The 21,764-nt window shown below is 37.7% G+C and overlaps 3 protein-coding genes across 3 annotated transcripts; all 3 read left to right on the top strand.

The window, feature by feature from the left end:
* The first annotated feature begins 10 nt into the window (after window positions 1-10).
* LOC113686296 (nicastrin) lies at window positions 11-15,028 on the top strand. Its single transcript, XM_089209485.1, has 21 exons — window positions 11-105; window positions 502-600; window positions 944-1,067; window positions 1,725-1,819; window positions 2,372-2,407; window positions 2,821-2,879; window positions 3,830-3,910; window positions 4,239-4,371; window positions 5,106-5,197; window positions 5,734-5,844; window positions 6,181-6,231; window positions 6,485-6,562; window positions 7,258-7,395; window positions 8,175-8,344; window positions 9,332-9,425; window positions 10,077-10,175; window positions 11,302-11,398; window positions 11,640-11,785; window positions 12,323-12,465; window positions 12,615-12,669; window positions 13,706-15,028. Exons 1-21 carry the CDS (start codon window positions 48-50, stop codon window positions 13,829-13,831), a joined length of 2,085 nt encoding a protein of 694 aa, XP_089065611.1. The 5' UTR covers window positions 11-47; the 3' UTR covers window positions 13,832-15,028.
* A 617-nt stretch (window positions 15,029-15,645) lies between these two features.
* On the top strand, window positions 15,646-18,278 carry LOC113686344 (transmembrane protein 218). The gene is made up of 3 exons (XM_027203954.2): window positions 15,646-15,843; window positions 16,744-16,852; window positions 17,245-18,278. Exons 1-3 carry the CDS (start codon window positions 15,737-15,739, stop codon window positions 17,392-17,394), a joined length of 366 nt encoding a protein of 121 aa, XP_027059755.2. The 5' UTR covers window positions 15,646-15,736; the 3' UTR covers window positions 17,395-18,278.
* On the top strand, window positions 18,270-21,119 carry LOC113686343 (8-oxo-dGDP phosphatase NUDT18). The gene has a single exon (XM_027203953.2). The coding sequence runs from the start codon at window positions 18,450-18,452 to the stop codon at window positions 19,464-19,466; it is 1,017 nt and encodes a 338-aa protein (XP_027059754.2). The 5' UTR covers window positions 18,270-18,449; the 3' UTR covers window positions 19,467-21,119.
* The last annotated feature ends 645 nt before the right edge of the window (window positions 21,120-21,764 follow it).

The raw sequence follows: 21,764 nt of genomic DNA, 5'->3' as shown, positions 1-21,764 counted from the left end.
ATAGCTAATGCCCAAAAGCCTACTGGGAATTTGTAGTGACATCAAACATGGCGACTAAATCAGTTCTTTGGACTGTGTCGATATTTCTTGGACTTTTATTCGCTGGTAAGGGATTTATTGAGACTTACAACCTAATCTAATTTTCTTCATCTACATAAATGTGCCTTATGTTTCTAAATAATCATTATTTGCCACAAGATGGAAAACATCTCATCGAAAGTTAGGCATAATTTAAATTTTTTTCCGTTCAGAGTGAGGCAACCCCTCTTTTCCTGAACATGAGATAAATTTTGTAAGCACACAGTTTGCAAGTTTTTTAATTTTTTAAAGCACTTCTTCTATTCTGGCTTAAATACCGATGTGTGAATCGCGCCATCTCGACTTAATTTACATCGATCGAGACATTGACTCAACGCAAGTTCCTTGATATTAAAATAGATCCTCTTCCTTTCACACACATGCACACTGATGCTCACCCTTCTACTTTATCTTCTTTTCCAGCAAATGGAGATAAGGTCGCGCAGAAAATTTACCAACAATTATCAGGGGTGAATCCCTGTGTGCTTCTGACAAATGCTACACATCAAATTGGATGCACTTGTAAGTTATTGTCATGACTAAACGTACCTATTGGTTGGGTGAGAGGACAGGATAAAAAGATAGTTGGAATATGGACAGAATGTACCAGCGGGAAAAACATGAGGGTGGATGCTCCTTCTCCACTAGCATCTATTCCCTTACCTTTTTAGTTATTGTTTCTCCCCAGTTGTTAAATCAATTTTTTTTTTGACATATTAAAATTATAGCAAAGATTGAATTTTTATCAGATCAGGGCAAATAATTTAATGTTTTGTTGTATTATAGTAGCTATGGCTTTAGAAAGAATTAGCTGGTGAAATACTTCAAAATACCACAATGAAGAAATGCATTTTTTTTTCAACAGCCAGCATGAGTGGTCATGTTGGAGTCCTTCACTATATTAAAAGTGAAGCTGATGTTGATTGGATAATAAAGAATGGAAGCCATGCACCATATGTTCCATTGTTCAGATCTGATCTGTTCACACTGTAAGTATGATTATGGAAAAGTTTATTAGAAACGCTATATTTTGGCACAATCTGTAGTTTAATTAAGACTTATTATATTACTGTATTATTGAAGCTTTAATTGACACAAAGGTTATTCCTGTAGGAACAAGATCACCAGATGTGTATTTGACCCCCCTAAGAGTGACAAGCATCTACTTTCTCCTTAAGTATCACCTATAAATCACACATTAAGGTGATGAGAATGGGGTAAATGATCACCAATAAAAGAAGTTTTTGATTGTTAAAGAAATTCTCCCTGTCAGCATCTTAGGAAATGTATGGGGAACAGTTTGGAGAATATGCATACAATTGTTAGGGTGTTAAGGGTTAATGGCTGCTATTGTTATGAGACAAATGCACTCAAACTAAGCTGACAGCCATCATACAAGAAACTTATACACAGGGGTGGTTGTGATTGATGGCTGCCAACCATGACCTGTGAACCTTGTTGTGTCTGTCCTGGTTTACTCAGCTATGGCAGTCAAACCCAGGTGTATAGGTTGGAGGCTGTTCTGTGCCTGGTACACTCCTGCTAGTCGGTCACAATCTAACCTCCCTATCTTTTTGTGAGTCTTGGATATCACTTAGGATTTGTTAACACCCAGTATTTTGTTATCATGAACTGTTTCTTTGCAGTGAAATTGTTGATCGTCTCATACAAAAGGAAAAAATAAACGGTGCTCTTGTCATAGCTGTTCCATCAGGAAAATACAGATACACTCCTAAAGCAGGTATTTGTTTTGAGGGGGCCATGGAGTGTTATCTTACATGTGGGATGTTAAATGGGAGAAGGGGGTACCCTCAGGGGAACCCATAGGGGTTACCCATGGGAGGGGGAAGCCATGAGAGGGGGAACTCATGGAGGGCAATTCATGGGAGGAAAACCCATGGGAGGGACCCATGTAGGAGATATCCATGGGAGGGGGAACCCATAAAAGGGGTCCTAGATAACTTGGAAAGTCCTGGAATTTGATTTTGACATTTCCCAGGACTGGAACATCCTGGAAAAAGATTTAATCTGCTTGACTCAGGCAATAAAGTTTTCAGAATTTACATTTGAAGAAATGTGTGTAGAATGTAAGTAGAATTGATTTTGAAATCTTGGGAATGAAAGGGTCAAAGGTGTAATGTGGAGTCCTGGAAAAATCATTCTGGGTCTTCTAAAAGTCCTTGAAATTTGTTTCTGAAAAAAGGTACAAACCCTAACTAATTAATCAAAACAATAATTATTGAAGTTTTTACTTTATCATCATTTATTTTTTGTCATATTTTTTGTATCGCAGATTCCCCTGACTATGAATGTCCTAAAGATAATTTTGGTAAGTCGTCAGAACACCACTCCATATGTTGAGCATGTTAAATGGGTGTGAAAGTCAAATATGCACTGTTGTCTCTTGCACACTTTAAGGTCATGTTTCATCAGGACCAACCATTCCAAATGCAGCTTGTCACTTTATTTTGTTATAAAGGGTGTCATCTGAAGCCCGCACTTGACTTGAATAAGCCTGAGTAATCCTTGTGAAACAAGAGCAGTAGCTATCGGTACTTTTACTACCATATCAAACTGGTGCACTGCTGGTTGAAAAAGTTGGGCTACCAAATCAAACTAACCCTTTTTTTTTTTTTTTCAAAGAACAGCTGAAAACACTATCAACCTAACCAATCTCAAAGAGTTGATCCAAATAGTATGAGACCTAGATCAATTATTTTCTGTTATGACGTTATCTTTTAGGAATCTACAGTGGAGACAAAAAATATGAAAACTGTAAAGAAGTGAAATGGAACCCAAAAGTAAGTAGCCACTGATTCTCTAACTCCCAGAATGTCAGTATTAACTCTCCTCACTGTCTTTCATGTATTTCTTGGAAAATTCATCAACCTTTTAACTCCCATAAGTGACCAAGAGAGAATTTCTCCCTACAATATCAATACAATATCAAGCAGGCAGGTGATGAGAATAGAGAAAAATATCAATTTGGGGATAATTAGTTGATCCAATACTAAATTCTCTGAACTAATATTATGAGAATTGTATGGTTGACAGTGAGGAGAATTACAAATTTGATCTGAGAGTTAAAGGGTTAATAATTCAGGAGAGTTATGACCAATCAATAGGCAGTATTTGAGTCACATGTTTACTTCTGTAAACCCCAATATAAATCAACTGTATGAAAGCACAAGGAGGGTTTGAAAAGGTAGCAGGAAAAGGCTGGGGTTAATGAATCATGAATCAGCAGAATTATTAATAGGATTAATTTTCATAAAGATTTCCAACTCCCCTACTTAGTATGCTTAACTTGTATAAAGACAAACCCTAGAAATTTGTATAAAGTTTTTTAATCAATCACTGGTTTGACAAATGATGGTTGATCACAACAATTAACAATAGAGCAAATTGGGAGGATAACCTCTCCATTTTGCTCGGCCACTTCACAAGCAAACTTGCTCAACCAACAGTTTAGCGTATTTGGCAACATATGCTCTAGTGGAATGGTCAGATCTTGAACATCTTTGTATTTCAGATAAGCCACTCCAACAACTTTGAACACTGTGCATGTATTTTGCTGCTGCTGCTGCCATTCCTCAAAGACTTTTCTACCCCATTTAGTGTTGTATTGTGTTTCTTTCAGAGTGGCTCAGAAAGTAGACTGGTTTCTTCTTCTTTTCTCTTTGGACCATTTTTACTATTAGGTAAAGTCTTGAAAACACTTTGCTCTAACTTGTTGATTTGTTCTTTGCAGGGAACTGGAATGTCTTTCAAGTATTTTGATATTCCCATGTTTGCTTTGAATGATGAGGCAGAAGTGGATGATCTTCTCAAGGTATAAACTGGCATGTTGACCTTTACACTGCGCTTATTGACAAACTTTAAATTCCCTTAATTGTTCTCCTTACATTTTTGGCAAAACAATTTTTGTGCAAGTTTGCTCAAGATCTGGGTGATACCTCTGTCTGGAGATCAGTAACAACTCAACTATTGGTAGTATTAATTGCATCTTAACGAAATGATCCAATAGAAGATTCTAGAAAGTTTCATGTCAGGACATTAGAAAGTTTGTGTAGACATGTCAGTATGATTAGGCACTCTAGAATTTTCTAGAAGCTTATCTGTACAGTTGTCCTAACATGAAAACCACTTTTTACTGACAGTGTTATAAGACACACAATAGTCAAGAACACCCTGATTACCCACTGTGTGCTGTGCAGTTAAAGGATTTCATGTATGCAGCCAAAGACACTCCAACCTGTGTGAGGAAAAGTAATATACCAAACCCTATTGGGGGTAAGTGATTATGAATGGTTTTTTTTACTAGAATATCATGGCATTACAGTATACCTGCAGTTTGATTGGTTCTTACTTATGATCTATTGGAGGACAGACGCGGAGATGACATCACCACCACCAACCTTTCACTTCTTTGTTTCACCCTTTATACCAGTAACATCAGTATGCATATTCTCCATACTGTTCTCTGTATATTTTCTAAGATAATGTCATGGAGAACTTGTTTAACAATCAAGGGCTTCTCTGGTGGGTGGTCATTTTCCTTGTTCTCCTGACTTAAATGTTTGAATCAACAGTGATACTGTGTAGGAAGAAATTAGAAGTCAATCACTCTTAGGGATTGAAGGTTTCATTATCAAATTAAAGAAAAAAGTTTCCTTGTTGCTGTGTTCCCCTTCAGTAATACATCACAGAAAACATTAAAATGTCGGAAGAACATCAGTAACACACTTGGCTGTGCCTCATGTGCCACATTTTGATATCATCTGTTATCTATTACTGCACTGTGGCACAGAAACATGGAATATCTTTGTTATACACTTCAGATAATAAGTAGGAGGAGAACTGGTGGTGTCATTTTGTTGTGTTCTTAGGCAACATGCTTTACTCTAACAAGGCTTATTGAAAATTTTTGTTAAAAATCATTACAATGAGTTGTTGGAAATAACTGAAATATAAACTTTTGCATGCGCAAGAACAACAGTATTAATACCATTTTGTGCTTCTTGTAGCCAACTTTTGTATGCCTCTTGGAGACAAGAATGTTTGGGGTACTCTTTATCCAATAAAGAAGAAAAAAAAGGTGGTAATGCTGGCCACTAAGGTAAATGAGTTGTGGAATACTAACTTAATACAGTTGAACCTTGATTATCTGAACTCTGGCTGTCTGGGCAGAAATGTCCATATAAAAGAGAGTCTGGATTATCAAAAATATGAATATCAATGAACCCAATAATAAAGGGACTTTCTCAAATCATTAAGCATCATTTCCAAAATTTGCCATTTGAAGTATTTACTTAAAGGTGTTGGACCTAAATGCTGGTATAAATCAGTCAAGCTATGAAAGTGTTTGCACATGGCTAATTCTATCGTTCTTTGAAGCTGAACCAATGTTACAGCATCAACATTGTTTCTTTAAATCTGTTTTGTTTGATGGGAAAAAGTTACAGATGTCAAATGTGACTGATTGATATTTGTGTAAAAGGGGCCTAAGAGGCAAGTCTGGATAATCAAAAATTCCAGACAATTGAGGTCTGGATAATTGAGGTTTGAAGTTGTGTACACATTCTTTGGTGTTTTTGCTGCCATTAACAGTTTGAATTGTATCATCGTTACTTAGTTCCTTGTTTTTATTTGCAGTTGGATTCCAATTCATTCTTTCATGATCTGGTCCCTGGAGTAGATAACGATGGTTCGGGAATAGTGGTAGCTTTGGCTGTGGCAAAGGCGCTCGGAGCACTGAAAAGAAATGTGAGTCTTTTCCTTGTAAATATCACTCAAAACTTCATATTCATTATTAGTTTCTGCAGTAATGTGCAAATTACAGTGAAATCTGCTATGAGTGCATCCTGTAAAGGGTGGTTCACAATTTAAAGGGGCAATGCTTGAAATACTATAATCATTACAATAATATTACAGCTTTTTGAAATATTTTTTTGTGATTATCACACCAAATAATTTGTTTAAAGAAATATCAAAATTATTTTTAACTGCCAAGTTTGATATATTTTTAAGTAATCAGTTTGTAATCATTTTAACATGAAACCATTTAAAACTACAACATACAACTTGATTTTTACTTTGTAGGGTTCATTACCAGAAACCAAGAACCACATAATGTTTACATTTTTCCAAGGGGTAAGAACGTGATTGTTCTAGATATTTGTTTGCAAATTTTTGTTATTCACTTACCAGAGGTTTTAAGTGATTCAAAGGCTCTGAGGTGATTTTCAAGGCCAAATTGATTATCTTGTAGAGCTCATTTGATCATTATGGCATAGAAAATGGGTCTATATATCCATAGCATTTGTTGTTATTGTTGTTGTTGCTGTTGTTATAATTTACCCACTTACATTATTAATTCTAGTCAATGTTTTACTTTATATTTCAGGAAGCATGGGATTATATTGGCTCTTCAAGAATGGTGTATGACATGGATAAAGATGAATTCCCCTCAGATCCTTGGAAGGTATAGGTTACATTCTATTACTCTACAGAATGTATGTGCTGTGGCTGAAAATCATGTGGTTGAAAGTGATTTCAATTCAGATAATTTTGGCATCATCAGCTGAGTTGATATTGTAAAGTGGTCACTGTAAAAAGTTTCAAAGTTGTCATTTTGAGCAATAGCGAAGATCTAAGGCTTAAACACCAGCTTTGAAACTCTCTTTGGCTGATCTAAATTATCAACTATGTTGATAAAACCAGATTACCTTGTTATACTCCCCCACCCTCCCTCCCCCAATGCAGCACCACAGTTTCTCTAGAAACTTACCCCCCTGATTTCAAACTAGTCTGATCTATTAAGCCTTTAACTCCTAAGATCTGAAGTTTAATTCTCCTCTCTAGCTGCTTGATCTAACACCAAACTCTCCTAACTTATTTACAAGGAATTGTATAAAAGCTGGAGGAGAGAATTTATGATCAGATCTTGTGAGTTAAAGGGTTAATTCTCCCATCTAGCTGCTACACATTCCCTTGTAAATTAGTTAACAACTCTACCTAGCAAGTTTGAGTATTTTTGTTACCTGTTTGCTAGACAATATTTAATAATTTTTTTTAAGCAGAGGTGAATCAAGGTGGAATTTGTAGTATGGAATGAAAAATGCTTGCTTGATGGCCATGCATACAAAAATGTCTGTTAATTTTTTTTGTTTGTTCAAGGTTGATGGCAAAGACCTTACTTTAAAAACTGGGGATATCAAATATTTCCTGGAGCTAAATCAAGTAGGACTCTCAAGGAACAAGTTGTGGGCACATTCTGATCCAGTTTCCACTAAAGATTCAGAAACTGAGGGAAAGGTAGGTCATATTCAGAAATTTATGGAAGTCTAGCTTTCGTTTTGTTTTCTCTAGCAAGTTTTCCTCTGAAATTTCTGTTCAATGGGAAAGGGTGCAATGAGATCAACCGTTCTCATTGAGGAAGTCCAGATCACAACATTGCAAGCTGTGTTCTTTGATGTCCCTTGCTACCCTTAGCTGCACAGACACAGAGAATGCTTCATTCCTTGTCGGTCGAAACTCAAAAAAATTTATCAAAAGGAAGCTGTAGATTGTTCTTGCTACCATGGTAACAAAACTGGTGGCAACTTGGATTGCTGTCAATATTTTTCAACCTCTATTTTTGAGATCTGATGAGATGTTCTCTACTCCAGCTGTTGAGATTTCTGTTTTCCCTATTTAACCCTTTCACAGCCAAGATCTCATTAGTAATTCTCCTTCCTGTCTGCTCTTCGATTCTTGTAATGTTAGTATGGTGAATTTGGAATTGGATCAACTAATAATCCCCTAATAGATGTTCTCCTTTATTCTCATCACTAGTCTGCTTGACATTGTTTTGATATTGTAAGGAGAAATTCTGTTTTGGTCTGTCATGGAAGAGTTTATGAGTTAAAGAAACTTAGTGATATTTCAATGTAATACAGACTAACTGATTGGTTTGTCAATCCTCAATATTTTTCTACAAGATATCGTAATGAAATTGTTGGAAGAGGTTACATGTTAATCAACCCTGAAAGCAAAGGGGTTATACCAATCCTGCTATGAATCATTAATTACAATACACTTTTTCCATTTGACAGGTTAATAATATTGTGAAAGCTCTTGAAAACGCAGGAAAAAAATTTAACCTGGACATCCAGGAACCCGCAGACAAACCACTGCCTCCATCATCTTTCCAGATGTTCTTGAAAAAAAACCGCTCAATACCTGGAATTGTGTTGACAGACCACAAGGAGGAATATTCCAACAAGTGAGAAACAGCCAAAATATTCTATTCTCTTTCCTTCCCTCTGTGAGCTTTTCCACCCTAACATTAGTATACACATTCTCTGTATGGCTTTTTATACATTTCTTAAGGTGCTGATAAGGAGAATTTGTTTACCGATCAGTAGCCTCTCGAGTTGGTGATCATTTCTTTTATTCTCATAACCTAAGTGTTTGATTATGTAGTGATATGGTGAGGAGAAACTCTGTTTTATCTTAAATGAAGTTCTCTCTGATAATTAATTTTTTTTTTCATGATCCAGCCAATTCATTTTCTCAAAATTATTAGTTCCCTAACCCTGTAAACCCTAAGAGTGACCAGTTTCTAATTTCTCCTTACAATATCAGCCCTGAATCAAACATGAAACTCAAGAGAATAGAGAAGATGATCACCAACTAAAGCAGCTCTTGATTGTTAAACTAATTCTCCTTGTCAGCCTCTTTGGAAATGTATAGAGAACAGTATGGAGAATATGCATACTGATGTTAGGGTGTAAAGGGTTAATAAGAAGGTGGTTTTTTTGTATGGTATTGTAAGTAATTTAGTTAACACTGTACTGAAACATTGTAATGTGCGTATTGCTAGGTATGTGCGTATTGCTAGGTATGTAAAGTAATTCAATTAATGAAATTATGAGATCCTCGCAGCTAAGAACACTACTGAAACGAGTAGTTGTAAATGGGACCTGAAAAAAATTCAGGCCCGTATGGGATTTGAACCCATGACCTCTGCGATACCGGTTTAGCTGCGAGGATCTCTTAATTTCATCTCTCCACCGCAGTGCAAATATATGAATTTTCATATATCTAAAATCATAATTCAATTAATGTTAGACGTGTAAACTAAATGTTAGTATTTTATTGTCCCTGTGGTAAGAATAAAATTTGATGAGAAAAATAAGTTGGCGAAACAAGTGAAACTTAGATGAACCGATGCAGTGAATTTTGAAAAACTTTTGTTTTTGTCCTTCAGATTCTACAACAGCCATTTTGACGATCTTTACCAAGTTGGAGGAAATGTATCAATGGATAATGATACAGTTTATGTCATCACAGAATTCACAAAGGTACTCCTATTTTTATAGAGAACGACTGTAAGAGTGAGGTGTTTCAAATTTTTTACCCCAGGCTTAGGAAAATGTATGTTCCCGATGGCTGGGAAGGCGAATAATAACAGGAAGGGGTGTCTGGGGAGCTCCTCACCCTTGAGTGATAGTCACCCCTACACTGTGGGGCTCTCCTATTCTTGGCAGACTGTGTTCCTGGGGACTCTGAGTGTTGACAGGCGAGAGAGTCAAATGGGGACTGTACATCTCTTTGTCACTTTGAAAAGTCAGCAGTGCTGGTTAAGCAAACAGCTGAACCGGAAAAGTGAGGCACCTCATTTAAATTCATCATTGCGCGCATAAGGTTCTCTCAAACATCAGCCATCGACCCATCCCATTTTCTCTTCTGTCTCTAGAGACTGGAGTTACCATCGCACACTGTAACCATTTTTTTGCGTTTTCACCGCAATATTTACTCTGCCATGCACGTTAATTTGACGGATTTTGATTTTGGGGAAAGGGGTCTCGAACTCGACAGGGGGCTCGAACTCGACAGGGGGCTCGAACTCGACAGGGGGCTCGAACTCGACAGGGGGCTCGAACTCGACAGGGGGCTCTTCAGAGAGGAGGAATTTAAACGTGCAGTTATCGAATCTTATTCTTGCTCCTCAGAAACTTTCCAACATCTCATCAACTGTAGCCACAGCTCTGTACACTCTTGCCAATGATGGAACTGCACCAGACTTTGACATCAAGGCTGATGAAGCCCTGGTGAGTAGATCGCCTCGAATCCTTTGACTCCCAAATGCTCCAGATGATGAGTTTTTAAAATCTCATCACTTTACACCTATTGTGGGGTTTTTCGTGAGAGTAGAAGAGTTAATTGTTGTCTCTCGCTGACAAGACTGGCTATGATGGGACTCTTTTTTGGTTTTAGGAATTACTCATAGGCCTTTTGCATATCGTAGCCTTTTTTAAGTGTTCGGTTAGGGAAACGAAGCGCAATAGTAAACGATGCCACAAGAGTGGCGGAGTGAAAAGCCCCACCCAGACCTCCCTCGTTTTTATTACTTGTACACCACGTCAGTTACTACGTCAATTACTAACAAACGTCAAAGACAAGGATGCAGCGAAGAACAGACAAGGAGCGGGGGAGAGACTGGCAGAAGCCACATTACGAAACTGACTGAACACAAGCGGGCGGCGAGGAAAGGAGATCTCAACAATCACATTGCTGAACATCATCGACTTACGAACCGCACTATTGATTGGGACTCTGTGCAATGTCTAACTTACAGCACTGACTACTTTCAACGACTGACTCTGGAAAGCGGGCTTAATAACTTAGAACAGACTCCCTTCAACAGGTATCAACTACTACCGGCACCATACAAACGACTTATTCATGACATTAACATTTCAAACTAAACGAACAGAACGACCTAACTTTACCGACGGATCAAAACCGACCGAAACCTCGCACTTTCCATTTGTAGTGTTTATTCCTTACCTTGAGCACGACTGCCAAGTTGAAGTTTCACTTTTACGATGGGAGAACAGGCTGTACTTTGCGAATCATTTTGGCCGTCAAGGAATGAAGAAACTAAGCATTGCGTGATTGACATATCGGTCATTTTGCCACGAATGTGTGACCACCGCTTCTTATTCGAAGGAATGAAAGTGATCTTCGCAGTAATGACACCACTTAAGCGGCAGTGAAAATAAGCTTTAAGGATTTAAACCCGTGACCTCTGCGATACCTCGCGCTCTATCAACTGAGCTAACAAGCCAACTGGGGGTTGGTCATTATGTTGGCTCGTAATAAACCCGTGAAGTGATGCATCAACGACTGTGAATATATGAAAGCTAATAACTGAAATCGTTGTTTCTCCAACAGGTTGGTCATCTTATTTTCTGTCTTTTCAACCGTTCCGACTGTCCCCTTTACAGACAGGCTTCTGACAGCAACAAAACTTGGACAAGCTTTAAAAAAAGTGAGTAAGCCGGATTTAAAGATTCAAATATGACCATGAGGATCTCGACACATCGCGCCTCTGCACTACCCCTAAGCCACACAGAGAGTCGGTGGTAAGCAAGGGTGTCACAAGGGTCATATAAGAGACGCGACCTTCGTACAGCTACGATAAAAAATGACGAACTTATGTAAGTAAAAAGAAGAAGGAGGAGGAAGGAGAAGTGTTTGTTTTACAACGATTTGTTTTGTATTTCTTTTAGCCCCAGTCAGTTTAAAACCGTTTCCTCGTTATGTGAGTGTGAACAGCACAAGGAACGCTCTGACAAGAACTGTGAAGTATCTCCTCTTGTACTTCACTGGTTATCATTTTCCTCCGGGCAAATATGAAGAATGCAAGGCATCTGACGTACGTTCAGTATTGTGTTAGCTTTATTACTTAATTTTTTATACACTGAAATATAATTAATTAGCAATTACTAGCCCAAGCTCGGAAGTTAAAATTATATGATTCTTGTTTTGTACCTCTTGTTTTGATTTTGTTGTTCTTTTCTGTTTGTTTTTGTGTGAGTAGTGTGAATGTGACTGAGTGTGAGTGTGAATGTGATTAAGTGTGAGTGTGACTGAGTGTGAGAGTGAATGTGACTGGCTATGAGCGCGCGTGCGAGTATGTGTGAGTATGACTGTGAATGTGAATGTGAATATGCGCGAGAGTGAGTGTGTGCGGGTGCGAGTATGAGACCGTGTTCTCTGTGACAAGCTAGTAATAATAAAATGCAAGTAGGCTGGTAATTTAAAGTACTCATCTATTCAGGAAGTTTAACAGAAAATTAGGTAGTATAACAAACATTATGTATTCCTGTGTGGATTTTGATAGATGAAGACCAAATGTCAAACAGTTGTACCGCTTAGTTTAACCCACCTTTGAAAACTTATGCATTTGCAGGGCGTCGAAAAAATCAAAGTCCTTGGCCAAAAACTGCAAGGTCTTTGTGTGACTGGTTCGGTGTTCGAGTCACCAGCTGTATCTCCTGCATTTGTTGAAGAAAACTACGATTCTACTGAATATTCTACATGGGCTGAGAGCACGTAAGGTTTTTTTCCCGTTCGTTGCACCAAATGTGGATGAAATTGTCGTGCTACTGAAAACTACCCTTTACCTTCATCTGGGACTGTTCATTATGTCTTCTTTTTAGTTAATGAGATTATAATTTTTTTTCCTCTCCTGTTCCAAATAGATGGAACGACGATCTTACAGTTCAATTATTTCTTGTCGCAAGCCCCAAATTAGAGGTGAGTTATTTTGTCTCCTTCTTATGATGACAATATTAAAAATGAGAAAAAGTTACAGCTTTCTTTTGGAAAGTGCCGGGATAGGACGATTGTCGATTATGACTAGGGGCGTTAAAATCGGATGTTTTCCGACGCTTGTATCTTACTACTTTATTCAGCGCAAGTGTTGGTTTCTCGTTATATTCCAGCGCTTGATGTTGGAAACATTTCTCCGCCTATTTTAGACCAGATAAAAACGCCTGCCACCTTGTCCGGGCGCTAGTGGTCTCTTGACTTTCCGTACTTACTATTGGTTACGCGTTTTCCCGCCCCTGTCATAAATGTCAACCTTTCCTGCGCTTGAAACAAGCCTCATATTTTCCCATTTACGTTTTTAAATTTCTCCCGCCTTTGTCTACAGGAAGTGGTTTCTTTTCGTTCCGCGGTAGCCACTGATGACATGTATTCTCGCACTTAACACAAGCGTCATGTTTTCCCGCCTGTCTGTAGACATATTTTCCCGCCTTGTTGGATGTCAAGAGACCACGTTTGCCACTTGTTGCACGTGTTCACGCACCTGACGCAAGTTACACGTGTTCCCGCGCTTGACACATGTCATGTTTTCCTGCCCAATTTTTGACATATTTTCCCGCCTTGGTCGATGTCAATACGCCACGCTTGCCACTTGTAACATCTGTTTGTTAGCATACTTTTCCTACTTGTTCGTTGTTGTTGTTGTTGTTTTTTTTTTTTACTTTCCGCACTTTACAGTGGTTATGTGTTTTCCTGCCTGCTTCTTAGCATATTTTCCTTCCTTGTTTCCTGTTTTTTTTAACTTCCCGCGCTTTACAGTGGTTACATGTTTTCCCGCGCTTTGCACGCGCTTGCCACCGAGTTAGTGTTTAACCGCGCTTGTGCGGTTCGTTTTCCAAATAGTTTAGTATCATTATTTCAACATTCTTTGTTTTGTTTTTGTTCTTGTTTGCTTATTGGTGTATTCTATTATTTTCATTAATTTTTTTGTAAGGCCAATTCATCTGTTTCCTTCATGTTTCAGGGCGTAACGCTGGGTGCTGGACTCACAATTACCTTCCTTTCTTTCGTACTTGTATACTTTATTAACAAGAAGGCTGACGTGATCTTCACTTCCACTGATCCTCTGAGTTCTGAACTCGACAATTAAAGCTTTTTTACAAGTCCAGCAATACAAGTTTAGAAATCCTCCCTATGACAGCGTAATAAATTCAAGTGACAGGTGGCGTGAAGTAAAGATCTGACAGGGTCTCGGCTAAAAAGGCAAATTCTCCCATGGAGGTTATAAAGAGTACGTTAAAAGAGCATGGCGAATTGAAGGCGATCATGAGTTTGACAGAGTTCAGCAAATAAGTTCTCACGATACTAAACAACGGACCTGATTAATGAAGAATGTCACGAAAGCAATTAATAGGAAACAAGGCTGCCCTCTCTTAAGGAGTCGGAGGACACGAGTCATCTAATCCTTGCAGCTGTAGTCTCCGATGACGAGCGAATCACCTCCGAGGATATTTCGAACCCGCAATGATGTGTCGACGAAAGCGGCTATCGGGCAACTTAGATCTTGTTAACGAAAATAGAAACTTCATTTTGTCAAACTGAGAATTGTGTTGATTATAAGAGACGATTTACTCTAGCGTTTTCTCTCTTTTTGTTTTTTAATTTCCTTGGAGTAGATAGAAAATTATTTGTTGTTAGGAAAAGATTAATCGTCAGAAATCAACATCTCAAATGTATTTTAAAAATGGTCGAAATTCTTAAGAAGGCTTATGTCTGAAATAAGACACACTCATGACATCTATTTTTCTAAACAGTTTTACTGATTTTTTGAAACCTGAAATTTTTTTTTTTTTAACCTCAGAACAGAGCGCTGGTAAAATCCGGTTTCTTTCGTAGCTATGAAAAGAAATGGTTGCACATTCCCACCCAAAGAAGTTCAAAATTGTCTTCAGCTGTTCAAGAGAAACAAATTTATGATTTATGAGTGGAAGAGATAAGCTTTCAGTAATTAGCTTTGGAGACATGTCCTTTTTGTCTTTGCTCTTACCAGGTATTCAGGATCTCAATTATTTATGATTATTTGTTATTTGAAGGGAAATTTCGGTTTCTCATGCAGTTGTAAATACCGACCCAGTGTGCTTTCCTCTTTGTATCGAAACATATTTTTGTGATACGTTTTTTTTTAACAGGGAAATTTAGTTAAAAATCTCTCAAACGTACTATTGTTAAATACTATTTGTAGAATTTTCTTGAAGGTAAAGTATGATAAAACTACTCAAATGTTATTATGCCACTTAGTGTTTAGAAAAATTGTCGAAAAATATAAAGTTTTCTACAGAAAAAGAAACTGATTAATGGCATCAGCTTTCCTTCTGTCCTGCTTAAAGCTTAAGAATTTTGCTTATAATAAAACTTGCCTCCTCAAACAAAGGCCAGAAGGTTCTAACAACAAAACACGGTGTGGCAAATGTATTGTGATTTCGTCTCTCTTTACAGAGTGCGTTTCGATTGACTGTAATAAAACCAAAACCAAAATAATAAGGGAGAGCGGAAAAAACTATCACAGGCAGCCAGTAAGAACTCAGGTTAAAACTGAGAAAACACCTGAAGCGCAGATTGATCCCAATATTCAACTAAAAATCGCTCTCTGTATAGTTGTATGCCTCTCAAACTTTCAGGAAGTTTGTTAGCAAATTGGAACATGACCAAGGGAAGTTGTTAAGTTTCAACGAGTTTGTTTTGCAATTTTTAAGCATTGTGGCAAGCGCTCAGACGGCCTTCAAGATTTTGCTCCTGTGTGATTCCAAGCCTGAGATCGTTCCCAAGATCTCGCACTAGTCTCCTCTTGATGTAAACAAAAACATCAAAATCACTATAGCTGAGATTACCCACTCCCTGCACCTGGCCTTTCCAGAGGTCTTCACGATTATGCATATTAGATGACACATTTCAAACAGCATACATACAGCAAATAATAACAATCCAACATGGCGGAAAAAATTTGATAAATATTGTCTGCAACAACGATTTTGTATGTGTTTATGTCTCAGACAACATGGCTGTGGTGGCAGGAATGGGACTTGGAGTATTACTAGTGCTGATATTTTGGGCTCTTGGTATTATAGGATGTGTCGTTTTGTCAAGAGCCTCAGGGGGGTTGAAGTAAGTACTACAACAATCTTTGGAGAACGGTGCTCTGGTGTGTCTTTCCCCGATATTTTTCGTCCTAGTTTTCAGTCATGTTCATAACTGTGCTAAGAACAATGTGAGAGAGTAACTGTATTCACTTACATAATGTGTTCTGCAGAAATGTCTCTGAGTTGAGAACTTTTATCCATAAGTGCAGCTACGAGCAGTTTTTCCCGGCTAGCGTCTTTTCGTGGCCAGTTAGCAAATGTGAACACCCCATCACATTAAATATCAGTGCACTGTAGAGAATTTCGTAAATTTCATACATATTTCAGAAAATTAGTTAATAAACTTAGCAATATTGAAAATTTTGAATCTGTCAGCAAAAATTTTCCGACATTTCCTTATAGTAACAACGAAAAGAAAATCAAACATGTTTATTGCGTGAATTCAATAGATGGCGCCATCATTGAGAGTTTTTTCTTCCTTATCAAATACATCAAATAGATTCTGTGTTGCTGTAGGTCTGTTCAGATCACAGACACAGGAGATGAACAAATGGGGTAAGAACAGAAGTGAAACACTCAGCTGGGCTTCCTGTGCCACTTTTTTATTCTTGCCACATTTTGAAGTCATCTGTCATCTGTTACTGAACAAGACCCACAGCAACATGGAATCTATTTGTCAACCCTTTACACCCTAACATCAGTGTGCATATTCTCCATACTGTTCTCTACACATTTCCAAAGAGGCTGACAAGGAGAATTTGTTTCACAATCAAGAGCTGCTTTAGTTGGTGATCATCTCTTCTATTCTCATGACTTTCATGTTTGATTCAGGGCTGATATTGTAAGGAGAAATTGGATGCTAGTCATTCTTAAAAGCTAAAGGGTTTATTAGCTAATTTTCATAATGGTGTTTTTCTCGTTTTAGAAATGCAGTGGTAGGGATATTCTTTCTTCTTGTTCTTCTCACTGTGATTTTGGTTCTCTGGCCAAGAAAAACTCCTGAGGAAGAACTGGCAGGATCTACCAAAAAAAAGGTTGGTGAAACAGTGAAAGAACCTCAGCTTATAGTTTGAACCTGCTGGTGGTAGTTGATCATGTTGTTTGATCATCTTATTACAGGTAGTTCTGAAAAAGTCAAATGTCCTTGATAGTGGTTGATACTTAATCCTTTCCACCCCCCCCCCCCCTGCAAGAGTGATAAGCATCTAATTTCTCATTACAATATCACCCCTGAATAAAACATTAAGGTCACGAGAATAAAGGATATGATCACCAGCAAAGAAGCTCTTGATTGTTACAAAGATTCTCCTTGTCAGCACCTTAGGACATGAACAGGGACCAGTAAGGAGAATATGCATTCTGATGTTAGGATGTAAAGGGTTAACCCACTTAGTGGATCTTTAATTCTTCTATGTTTTTCCAACAGATTGAAGTTGATGAACTGATTATTCCAAAGACAGTCCTGTTTGTGTTCATCTGCATATTTTCTTTAGTGGCTTTTGTTTTCCTTCTACTGCATTGGATGGAACCAATTTATTCACCAGCCCTCACCTCCAGAAAAACCTATGCTTTCTAAATAGAAAATCATCATTAAAAGAGCCTTGTAGATGGAATCATAAGTTCTGCATGCTACAAACACCCAATGATGTGCAATCCATATTAGGAAAGCCTGTGCCTTGCTCACTTATTGTCCAGGGCCCACTTTTACGAAGGTCCTACTCCAGTTAGCAAAAAAGGTTCCAAAGTTGAAAAGAGCTGGGCACTACAAGACTTGGCACTATTCATCATCACAGGGCCTCAGATGAAACAATGCTAAACTATCAGCATTTGGAGAGGAAGTACTCTGATGCTGTTGAAGACTGTTTTGGAGTACCACAAAGGGTAAACAGACTGTGTGGTACAAAAATGGTACGGACTAGATAGACTCAAAAGCGTAGAAATGAAAGGATGTCTTTTGCCAAATGAAAGCAAAACAGGTCATAACAGATGATCAAAAAGTTTGTCAAAAGGAAACTCATGAGAGTAAAAACATTTTTTTTGTTAGCCAGAGTGCCTCTTTCTCTTTTCGTTGATTTACAAGATGTGCCGAGTATAGAAACCCTCTGTGAAAGGACGCTTAAGGTCAGCCAGTATTACGGCTGTTAATTTTTTAGAGGCTGGCAGACATAAGTTGCAAGCTCCTGTAGCACATGCAAGAGGAGCCTTACGTGCACGTAACTCGCCCTATGCGCAAGCTTCATGCCTCTTTCCCTTCCCTTGAAATGCAAGAGAAGGAGGCCAGTTTTAGCTTAATTAAGGGTCGGAACAGTTTGACTTTGTAAGTTTTGTTTTGTGCTGTTTCGCAAGCAATCACAAAACAAGCGTCACAGGCATCGATTGATTTTTTCGCTCAACTGACCTATTTAATTGCGAACTAAGATTAAAAAAACAAACAAACAAATAAAAAACAAATGAACTCAAGTATAGTTGTCCCGCGTCCACTTTTCAGTTACATTTGGTACCCCGTGGTTCCATAATTTTCGTCCGGGTCGCTATGTGGAAACTGGAACGACTTCTGGCAGAATTTGTGCTGGCAATCATGTGTTTTCCGGCTGGAAGCACTCTTGACGAAGAGCTGACGAAGGCCGAATTATGAATCAACTCGTAAGTGATGTTGAAAATGCAATTCGTAGCAAATTTGAAGGAACATCAGCGCCATCCAGTGCCTGTAAATCGGGCAAAGAGGCCGTAAGACACCCCCAGACCCAAGCTGAAAGAATGGCAGTTCTTGGACAAAATGTTTGCTACATTGTGACTGCGGTTGTTATCAACGAGGGGCGCGTTCTGATGATGAGAGAAGCTAAGAGATCTTGTCGAGGAACATGGTATTTACCTGCTGGTAGAGCCGAAAAGAACGAATCTCTCGAAGAAGGCGTAGTGAGAGAAGTATTAGAGGAAACTGGACTTGCTTTTCAACCAGTATCAATTATTTGCATCGACTCTCAAGGAACCTTCTGGTTTCGATTCACTTTCGTGGGCTGCATAACGGGAGGAAAGCTTAAAACTTTGGATGAACAGGACAAGGAGTCGATGGAAGCGGGCTGGTTTCCGGCTGAAGAAGTGTTTACTTCTCTGCCATTAAGAGCAAGGGACATTTGCCCGTTGATAGATCTTGGGCTGAAATGGTATGAAACTCAACAAGAACAGACCATTTGTAGACTGCTTCCTACAAAGAATTCCCAGGGACAAGTTACTGTTCGCCTGTTGGCTGTTAAAAGAGTTGAAAAAGATGATAAAAAATCGCTTTTTTGTCTGGTGTGCCACAACTCTACTGGTGATGGTAACCACAACTGTCATCCTTATTTTCCAAGCAAGTCTGTTGGTATAGATGGCTCAAATATCACTCGTGTTGTTGACCAGCTTATCAAAGATTTTGACAGTAACCTACAGTACAAAAAACATGGCTACGTTACTGTTGAACACACCGGAAAGCCTCATGGAGAAGCAGATGGAGTATGTCTTACCGTTCTTGTAGAGGTGTTTCCAGCAGTTGAGGAGGAAGGTTTGAAAGGAAAATATCAGTGGTTTAAAGTAGAAAAAAAATCTTTGACAGAAAATATTTGGAAACTCATAGATGTTAAAGGTTTTGTTGAGTTTGTGGAATCTTAATTTACAGCCTTTGCTTGAAGGAGGGTCAGGGGGTGATTACAACAAAGGATCAGCAGATTCTGACAGTATTTTTGGATTCATAGCAAAAGCTTAACCCTGTAACTCCCATGAGTGACCAAGACAGAATTTCTCCTTACAAAATCAATAAAACATTAACCAGATAGGTGATGAGAGTAAAGAAAAATATCAATTTGGGGATAATTAGTTGATTGAATACTAAATTCTCTGAACTCATATTATAAGAATTATTTGGTAGACAGTAAGGAGAATTACAAATTTGATCTGGAAAAAAAGGGTTGAAGGATTTGCGGATCCTGAAATCACAGTGGTTGGCAGTTTTCATGGTTTTTTGGGCCCAGATTTTCAATTTTACTTTGGACAACAACTCTGAATAAACAAGAGGTTTCTAATGTAAAAGTTGATCTTTTACTGTACAGCTCAGAAATATGTTAGCTGCGCAGATGTATTTTATATGCACAGACACAGGTAGTCAGACATGCATATATGCTTTTCGTGCACAGCGCATGTGTCATTGTTGTGTAAAACAAAGAAGTTTTGGGTTTGAAAAGGAAACAAATTGACAACAGAAAATTTAAATAATGAATGGCATGGCTTTGGGGATTTGTTGAATAGCAAGCAGTAGCAGTAGATTTGCTTGATTTGAGCAGTTGATAATTGAGAAAGAAAAGGGAAATGTCACTTACACAAGACATTTAAGACGTAAATCATTAATTGAATGACAAAGTGAACACTCACTAATATGCTACCTGGTATATTCTGTTTTAGTTTTTTAACCCTTTAACTCTCAGATCAAATTTTTAATTCTCCTTACCATCAACCATACAATTCTTATAATGTTAGTTCAGAGAATTTAGTATTGAATCAACTAATTATTCTTAAATTGATATTTTTCTTTATTCTCATCACTTATCTGGTTGATATTGTATTGATATTGTAAGGAGAAATTCTGTCTTGGTTGCTAATGGGAGTTAAAGGGTTTAAGGTCCTATAAAAAGTGAGAACGATTTTTGGAAAATTGTTTAGTTAACACACAAAAGTTCAAGGTGCCTTTTCACAAATCCAGGTGTCAAGTAGCAAAAAGATTCCGTGTTAACTTTTTTTGTACACAGATCTATGGATTTAGTTATTAAATTACAGTGGATCTGCAGATTTGCATATCCCTATTCACCTTCCTCTTGAGGAATGGATAAGAGAGCTGAGGTGCAAATATCTCAAATTTTCAGACTTTTGCCTTCCCCATGACCAGATTTTTAGTCGTTGGCCAAACACATCTTCAAACAGAAACAGGGCAGATTGAAACTCAAACCTTTGGTGCACCAAGTTGAAATGTCTTTTAGGATCAGTCCCAGCAATCAAGTTCAACATTTGACTCAGACACTGAACTTGATCAGTCAAACTTACGCTTTAGTCAAAAAAGCAAATTATGTTATGCAAAACTAACTTTCTACTAGTTTGTGCTTAAGATTCAGGAAATTCAATTTTGCTGTTTGAATCAATTAGTTGCTCTTTACCAATAAACCTCCTAGGTATGCAAACTAATCTAAACTGGATGTTTCAAACTTATTTGTATTAAATGTGAGTGTATAGAAGAAGGAATTATGCTTGATGCATTTAAGTACATGAAGAAGATAACATTTGAGTCAGTCTTTATTTTGGTCAATAACATGTTGCATGGTACCCAAGTTAATGTGCGATAAAGTTCTGTAATGTTAATAATTGTGTATTTTAGGATGTGATGTTTTTTGACTGCTGATTTTTTCAAAACTGAATTTAGAATCATTACATGATGCAATAGCATTATCATTGGTATTATCATTAAGAGAACTTGTATAATTTTGGCAACAGGAAGCCAATACTTTTGATTTGATATTTTTCATCTGAAAGTGTATTATACATATGTATTTTTTTTAAGTCAGTAGGTTATGCAAAGGCTATAAATTGTAATCAATTTTTTTTTTCAATAGAGCGAAAAGCTGCACTCCAGATCTAGTTCTGTTCCATTCTTGATTTGGATTTAGTTGATCCATTGTTGGATATTTTCACTTTTTTTGAATCTGTCTAACTTTTTAACTCCAAGATCAAATTTGTAATTCTCCTTACTGTCAACCATACAATTCTTATAATGTTAGTTCAGAGAATTTAGTATTAGATCAACTAATTATCTCCAAATTGATATTTTTCTTTATTCTCATTACTTATCTGGTTGATATTGTATTGATATTGTAAGGAGATATTCTGTCTTGGTCACTCATGGGAGTTAAAGGGTTAATTCTGCCC

This window comes from Pocillopora damicornis, chromosome 6, assembly GCF_964200805.1.
Source record: "Pocillopora damicornis chromosome 6, jaPocDami1.2, whole genome shotgun sequence".
Classification (NCBI taxonomy): domain Eukaryota; kingdom Metazoa; phylum Cnidaria; class Anthozoa; order Scleractinia; family Pocilloporidae; genus Pocillopora; species Pocillopora damicornis.
This window is presented reverse-complemented; position numbering and strand designations above follow the sequence as displayed.

What these genes read in the sequence shown, in the direction of transcription:
- LOC113686296 (XM_089209485.1), top strand. Translation starts at nt 48, where the DNA reads ATGGCGACTAAATCAGTTCTTTGGACTGTGTCGATATTTCTTGGACTT. An exon ending in ACATCAAATTGGATGCACTT is followed by an intron (nt 601 to 943) that starts GTAAGTTATTGT and finishes TTTTTTCAACAG; the next exon opens with CCAGCATGAGTGGTCATGTT. An exon ending in AAGGAGGAATATTCCAACAA is followed by an intron (nt 8,345 to 9,331) that starts GTGAGAAACAGC and finishes TTTGTCCTTCAG; the next exon opens with ATTCTACAACAGCCATTTTG.
- LOC113686344 (XM_027203954.2), top strand. Translation starts at nt 15,737, where the DNA reads ATGGCTGTGGTGGCAGGAATGGGACTTGGAGTATTACTAGTGCTGATA. An exon ending in AGAGCCTCAGGGGGGTTGAA is followed by an intron (nt 15,844 to 16,743) that starts GTAAGTACTACA and finishes TTCTCGTTTTAG; the next exon opens with AAATGCAGTGGTAGGGATAT. An exon ending in CAGGATCTACCAAAAAAAAG is followed by an intron (nt 16,853 to 17,244) that starts GTTGGTGAAACA and finishes TTTTTCCAACAG; the next exon opens with ATTGAAGTTGATGAACTGAT.
- LOC113686343 (XM_027203953.2), top strand. Translation starts at nt 18,450, where the DNA reads ATGAATCAACTCGTAAGTGATGTTGAAAATGCAATTCGTAGCAAATTT.